Source organism: Stigmatopora nigra, chromosome 1 (assembly GCF_051989575.1).
Source record: "Stigmatopora nigra isolate UIUO_SnigA chromosome 1, RoL_Snig_1.1, whole genome shotgun sequence".
In the NCBI taxonomy this organism is placed as follows: Eukaryota; Metazoa; Chordata; class Actinopteri; order Syngnathiformes; family Syngnathidae; genus Stigmatopora; species Stigmatopora nigra.
Genome location: NC_135508.1, coordinates 3,297,945 through 3,305,800, shown reverse-complemented (window position 1 = coordinate 3,305,800; position 7,856 = coordinate 3,297,945). Strand labels below are relative to the sequence as shown.

At 31.6% G+C, this 7,856-nt stretch overlaps 1 protein-coding gene across 1 annotated transcript in view; it reads left to right on the top strand.

The window, feature by feature from the left end:
- cfap74 (cilia and flagella associated protein 74) overlaps positions 1 to 7,856 on the top strand; it is a 73,966-nt gene that overhangs the window by 14,485 nt on the left and 51,625 nt on the right. Inside the window, exons 4-12 of the mRNA XM_077725494.1 lie at positions 1,159 to 1,387; positions 1,528 to 1,623; positions 2,804 to 2,894; positions 2,983 to 3,132; positions 4,609 to 4,707; positions 4,800 to 4,904; positions 6,425 to 6,598; positions 7,501 to 7,611; positions 7,736 to 7,838. Of these exons, the coding sequence (XP_077581620.1) occupies positions 1,536 to 1,623; positions 2,804 to 2,894; positions 2,983 to 3,132; positions 4,609 to 4,707; positions 4,800 to 4,904; positions 6,425 to 6,598; positions 7,501 to 7,611; positions 7,736 to 7,838 (921 nt within the window). The 5' untranslated portion in view covers positions 1,159 to 1,387; positions 1,528 to 1,535. The remainder of the gene's footprint in view (positions 1 to 1,158; positions 1,388 to 1,527; positions 1,624 to 2,803; positions 2,895 to 2,982; positions 3,133 to 4,608; positions 4,708 to 4,799; positions 4,905 to 6,424; positions 6,599 to 7,500; positions 7,612 to 7,735; positions 7,839 to 7,856) is intronic.

Genomic DNA, 7,856 nt, shown 5'->3' with positions numbered 1-7,856 from the left:
ATTAAGGCATAATGAAATGTCACACTTTTAGGAGGGAAATTTATTTTATTTTATTAGAAAACAAGAACAAACATATGTTAAAGTAATAACAGTAAAATGGAGAAAAACATCTGTTAACATAAGTGTTTTTTTAGATAACTTGAACCTAAAAATCAAAAACAACTGGCTGAGAGAGAAAAAAAGCTAAACTATAAAAAAGTGGGGCTTATAGTCCAGAAAATTTTTATTTTTGTTGATATAAAACAATGCCCTCCATAAAAAAAATATATATATATATTGATAAAAATGTTTCATCTTTTTTTTTACTCCGACACAATTGGTTCTTAGATACAACAATAAATGCTTTTTTTTACAAAATTAAAATATAAATAAATTTAAAAAAAAAAAAAATATATATATATATATATATATATATATATATATATATATATATATATATATATATATATATATATATATATATATATCTATATCTATATATATATATATATATATCTATATATATCTATATATATCTATATATATATATATATATATATATATATATCTATCTATCTATATATATATATATATATATATATATATATATATATATATATATATATATATATATATATATATATATATATATATATATATATATATATATATATATATATATATATATATATATATATATATATATATATATATATATATATATATATATATATATATATATATATATATATATATATATATATATATATATATATATATATATATATATATATATATATATATATATATATATATATATATATAAATATAAATAATTTTTAAAAATAAAAAAACATATCTACACCCATGATTATCAATACAATACAAAACTAAAAATAGAAAAACAACTCAAAATCTAAACACCACCATTTACCCATGTTGACTACTACTTATATACATACTACTTATTTATTATGTTGACCACTTATTCATCTATTACAATTTATTGCTAATGTATTTATCATTATGTGTTTGTTTGTTTGTTATTGAATCGAGAGACTTGACACTGAACATCTCCAAAATCATTGAACTCATCCTAGACTTCAGACAAAACTGAATCTGCTGATATAACTTGGACTACTTATATATTTATTTGTTTGTTTATTATTCTTTTTATAGCTTTCAATCTCATTACACTTGTATAATGACAACAAAAGCATTCAATTCAATTCCAACAAAAGAGCAATGAGGAGTTTCTCATGTTTCCTTTGAAGACAAGAGCTTTGTTGACTTCCTGCTTCTGGGGTTGCCACGGAAACAGACAAACATTCCGGATTCTTTGACTGACAGACAGTTATAAAATAGAGAGAAAATCTGTAAGGATTAAAGAACGAACAGACCAAGTGAGGTAACTGTTTGATCAACGTGTTTTTTGTTGTTATTTTCATATTATCATGCCTTAAAACAACTCATGTTATGGCGAAATGGCCAAAACAAAAACAATTGCAGTTTATTTGACCAATTACTACTACTAAACTATTCTTTCAGAAGGAAACATGGAAGACATGGACGATGACTCGGATACGGCGTCTGATACCTGTGAACCGACACCCTACCAATTTAGCTCTGATGAGTACACGGATGGTGAGTGATACTTGTATAAAACTTCATTTAAATATCATCAAATGCTTTAATTGTCATGATACAAGTATAAGGAGATTTAAAGTTTCAGCTCAAAGTGCCCAAATAACAACAACAAACTAACAAATAAACAATACAATAAATAAACAATAGTATACAAACTATAATACTAAATAAATAGATACAAAGTAGTGAATAAATAAATAAATAAGATTTGCAACTTGTTATATTTTGGAGCAAAACTTTATTTTTGTTTTTTGAAGAATACTCATTCCTGGTTGGCTAGACATAAAGGTGAATGAGATACTAATAATAATTATTGTATATGATGAAGTCATTAATAAAGTCAGGAGGAAAGGCTTGTTGTTTAGCACAGCTGCATTTGATTGGCTAACATAGTACATTTATAAAATAGCATCCATTGATTGGTCACTTTCTGAAAATATTGGCTTTTAATTCCGCTTTTCTCCACATGGTTATTTTGGTTTTGTTTGTCTTTGTTTGTTTTTTGGCTCATTATAATTATTTCCACTAGTTTAGAAGTCATAAAGAATAAATATGTTTTATTAATAAGGGATTTACAGTAAACGATCGATTGGTCACTTTCTGAATATATTGGCTTTTATTTCCGCTTTTATTATTATTATTATTTGTTTTTGTTTTTGTTTGTTTGTTTGTTTTTGGCTCACTACAATTATTTACACTTTTTTAGAAGTCATAGAGATTAAATATTTTTTATTTACATGGATTTACAATAAGTTTAGAACGTTTTAAAATCATTATTTTGTTTTATTTAGCATTTCAATTAGCATTGCATTAGCATTGTTTGTTTGTACTTACCATCGATTTTATGAATGCACATTTGGTGCTTTTTTTTTTTAAAACTAAAATATTGCTTTCAGTAATATACAATGTAAACGACAATGATAGACCTAATGGTAAATAATGACTACTTTACAAGCATTGGTTATATTAACCTAAACGCAAACCTCTAAGTCCATTGTCGCATATAAAAAAATATATTAGCATTCCATATTCATTTGGAGTTTAATGCGTTCCGGGACCGAGCTCGTATGTCAATTTATACTCGTATCTCAAAGCATTTTTTCCCATAGAAAATAACTAAGTCCATTCTCGCATATATAAAAATATATTCACATTCTATATTCATTTGTTTCCCAAGTCAAGGACGATGATGATTTTCTATTGGACGACATAGAAGAAGAAGAAAGGGAGGAGCTTCCTGATCTAGAATGGCTAGACGAGTTGTCCGAGTAAGTCGTTTTGAACACAACCCAAAAAAAATTGAAGTTTTTCAGAGAGAGTTGCCATTAAAATTTTAAAATTGTACCTTCTGAAAAGGGAAAATAGTGACGATGACCTTGCAGCTGAACCTGGCGACGAGAAGCAGAGGACTTTTGCAGCGACAGCACGGATGTTCAAGCTGAGAAGGAACTTGTACCAGCTGGACAACTTCCAGAAACAGAAGGAGCATTCCTTGTTGAAAGCCAGGTTTGCTCATCTTCTGTTACCCAATTTGCTCAAAACAAGCCCATTATATGTATCATACACATTTCTGAGAAAAATACAAAGACATCTATTATCTACTAGTACTTTTGAGGCCATGTGAAAATATTACAATACAGTGGTACCTCGACATACGAGCAATTCGAGATACGAGTAAAATTTCGAGAAATAATTATCTCGAGATACGAGACAAATTTCCAGATATGAGAAAGCCAGGTGGCCAAGACTTGAGAAGATGTTCATGATTTTAGCCATTTTTTTCCCGTTTCTCTTTTGTGTATAACAGATATCTACGAGCACTGGGCGGAGCATTGCATTTTTTCAGTGTTTTTATTTCTGTTAGTCAGTGCAAATGGTAGAGCGATCGCTAATACGAGAGGAGTATATATTACTTCTCGTTGGCAAGTGGTTATGCGTTATCCTATTGTGAGGATATTTGTGTGCATCATTTTCGGAATATTTTGAAGGGAAAACAAAAGGAAACAACCCTCGATAGGTTGCATCTGAAAGTCAGGGTAGAGGCGGGGCCAATAGAGCCAACCGGGGAGAATAAAGGTATCAAACTTTAATACAAAATCAGAATTAAGTTTAGTGTAAGGTTAGTTAAAATTTAATTTTGAGTGTGTTTGCCTACGATTCTTATTGGGGTGCCTACGATGATTAATTTTTGCCTCAATTAAATCCGTGCAGCAGCAACATTGTTCTACGTCATTAACTTTCTACGTGTAAAGCACACGTGCTGTTTTTACTAACGTAGTACTAGTACTACTGAGAACGTGCAATTGCCACTAGTAGAGTTGCAATATACATAATTACAATGTATTGGTAGGCCTTATATATACGAGAGTTACGTTATACGCAATTCATTGCAGCAATTATTTGCAACTGTAATACAACTTTGCAACACGATTATCCGTTGTCTTGCAGTATGTAATCGATCATCATGACTTTAATTTGTAGCTAATTATGGAATTTAAACATAGTATTTTGTTTCATGCTTCTAGTAAACTGTTGATTAAAATAATAATGATTGTCCTTGTTATGATTTTATAATAAATATTCCATCATAGCTTTAATTCTATGCATCGAATCTGTTTAGACACTAATCATCTCGTGCCTACTAATACTCATTATTTTTGGAATTTTCCACTCCCTACTATTATTCCAGTGCTTACTATTATTCGGGTCTTCATAGTAAGGCTTTTATCACATACCATTTGTCATCATTTTCTTTTCATGACCATCTGAAGACATTTTCTGCACTGATCCTCTATTTATATATTGTACAATCCTAGAATTGAATGCTTCCGATTGGCTTTTTTTCCGTGATCCTCTATTTATATATTGTACAATCCTAGAATTGAATGCTTCCGATTGGCTTTTTTTCCGAATCTTGCTATCTCTCTCTCTGTCAACACTTGCAAGCTGTCTGTCTAGTCTCATATTTATTTCCATTTCTAGAGAGGACCTCAACGTCTTACGTCAGAGCATCGAAACTCTACTTGAGCAACGGGATGTCTTAGAACGAGAAATACGACAGCAGAAAGCAGCAGAAAACAAGTCAGTTCATCCCAAATGATGACATTAAAATTTTGAGGATTATTGTTTATAATCGTAGAATGTCACATGACATTCAAACATGTTTTCTACAGCGTGGCTGTGATTCGTTTACGGGCTCAGCATAAGAACGTTTGCTACGAGTTGCAGAGAGAAGAAGAAATTGAAGCCAATACCGACAGTGAGCTGAGGCAACAAGAGTGAGTCTCCCTTTGGGAAAATGGGATTTTGGCAGAGATGAATTTAACCACTGTTACGAACAGTCGGTGGGTGCCACCACAGATGGAGTCATAAAAATAGAGGAACCTTAAAAAAGATGTTTTGTTTCTTATGTAAACATACTGATCACGACATTACAGTAGTACCTTGAGATACGAGCTTAATGCGTATGTCAAGTTATATATTCTTATCTCCAAGTATTTTTTTGCGCGTAGAAAATAACTAAATACAAATTGATTCGTTCCGATTCTCAGAAAAAACTCCAAAATCAGTATATTACAATAGAAAAATATTTTTTTAATTGTTCTAATTCACCACTTACTCACATTACTATACACACATTTAAGTTTTGATTTTACTAAATTGGAATCTTCTTAACATTTAAATATTAATTTGAACCTTCTTGAGATGTTAATGTATTCCACCGTAGATTTGTTGTTTTTTAAAAATATCAAACCATCCATTTCGCCTAATTAGGTGTTGATAGGATTTTGAAAAAACACGCCTGTTGTACCTTGAGATACGAGCCCTAATGCGTTACGGGACCTAGCTCATATGTCAATTTATACTTGTATCTCAAAGCATTTTTTCTCGTAGAAAATAACTAAATACAAATTGATTTGTTCTTACCCACAGAAAAAACACAAAAAACAGGATATTACAATTGAAAAACATGTTTTTTATTGTTCTAATTCACCACTTACATTACTATACACACACTTAAGTTTTAATTTTACTAAATTTGAACCTTCTTGCGATGTTAATGTATTCCACCGTAGAATTGAGTTTACCTCAGTTTGTTTTTTAGAAATATCAAACCATCCATTTCGCCTAATTAGGTATTGGTAGGATTAAAAAAAACACTACAGTAGTACCTTGAGATACGAGCCCTAATGCGTTAAGGGGACCGAGCTCGTATGTCAATTTATACTCGTATCTCAAAGCATTTTTCCCCGTAGAAAATAACTAAATACAAATGGATTTGTTCCCACCCTCAGAAAAAGAAGAAAAAACAGGATATTACACTAGAAAAATATTGTTTTAATTGTTCTAATTCACCACCTACTCACACACTTAAGTTTTAATCTAACTAAATTTGAACCTTCTTGTGCGATAACCGTGGCAAAGATGTTAATGTATTCCACTGCTGAACTTAGTGTATGTACATCAGTTTGTTTTTTCAAAATATCAAACCATCCACCTTGCCTAATTAGGTATTGACAAGATTTAAAAAAAAAATCCGGTCTTACAATTTGGGGAATTGTTATACTCTTTGGAATGTTTGGAATAACATTTCTCCCAGGAGGAAAGAAATCCTTTTGGCTTGATGGGATTAACTGTTAGCAACCCTGCACGTAAACACTGTTTAATGTCGGACACGGTTATAAAGAAGCAAAAACAAAATGATACGTAGTTATTATAGCTATTCTTTTGTTGTGTAACTTTTCCAATCTTGGGTGTAAACAAAAGCTGTTTGAACATATTTTTTTCCGACATTCAGATTACAACTGAAACAGTTTGAGTTGGAGATTGGCAAATTCTCTGTGCTAAGGCACGAGGTGCAAAAGGAGGAACAAATCTTCCAAGTCCACAGAGCCCAGAATGCAGTGAAAAGGCTGGAGCAGGAGAAAAACAACAGTCAAATGTTGCAACGAAAGACACAACAGCTCAAAAAGTTGGTACCTTCACTCATTTTGGCTCTATAGGATCCATCACTCACTTTTTGTCGCTCAAAATAATGACTGAATCCAGGGTACGGCTTATATGCGCATAAATTAGACTTGACATACACGGAACTGTAAGGTAACAAGGATAAAACGCCATAACGCAAGACATTTATTTTGACATCTATGAATGAAATTAAGGAAAAATATAAACTGTATCTTGCATAAAATGTGAAAAAACTAACTTACTCAAGGCGCCTCCATCTTAGCTATGAATGACAAACTAGACCGCTATTGACAAACTTCCTGGTTGTACTCGTCACATGACTTTGTTTTTTAATTTGTCTACGTGCCGGCAACACCTTTTAGGAATGTCCAATCTAGTAGATGATTGATACAGTAACTCAGAAATACCACGTGCGATGATTTTTCTTAAGATTTTCCCTTCAAAGTAACACAGTTGTACTCCCTAAAAACCAGGAATATTTAGGTGAAAATTGTGAATCAAGGAGCGGCTTATACGAGAGAAATTGTTAAATTCAACGGTTTTAAGGCAATTTTAAGGGTACGACTCGAAATATCTGGTACTGATACTTTTCTAGTATTAGTACTATTGCTAATTATAGTATTAATACTGGAATTATATAGTATTCTAGCACTAATAATAGAATTTGAATTAGTTTCCAGATATGGATAGTCATACAGTATTTTTCGTTCTATAAGTCGCACCCTGGAGAGGAAAAAATATTTTAAAATATAGATTTGGCACAGGAGTATATGTTTATCTAGTGTATTTATACACATATATATATAGTATGCTTTCTGTAATAAAGTCCTACTGATGTATACATAATAAAATATAGTGGAAGGTAAAAATAAAACTGCAAAGTTATATACATGCATGTTGTAACAGGAAAACTGTCGAAATGCCAGAGAAACCAGTTATTCCGAGCCAGAAAAAATCTGAAGATGTTGGAGCAAACCGCGAAAAAGGGGCAAAGTACTTGAAGGAAACCATCAGAAGGTAATTGAAAATCGGTAGGAATAGAGAGGAGTCTGTACTGCTAGCTTGCCACCTTCTGGTATGAAGGACATGGGGGACGTGGTGGTGTATTTGCATTACCCTTGTGGCTGTCCTCTTCATTTAGGATGCAGCAGCAAGAGACTGAGCGAGAGCAGAAGAAGAGAGAGTCAATGCAAAAGAGAATACAAGCTGTTAAATTGCTCAAATCCAACATTGAAGCAACACAAGTAAGCACCCCCAAAATC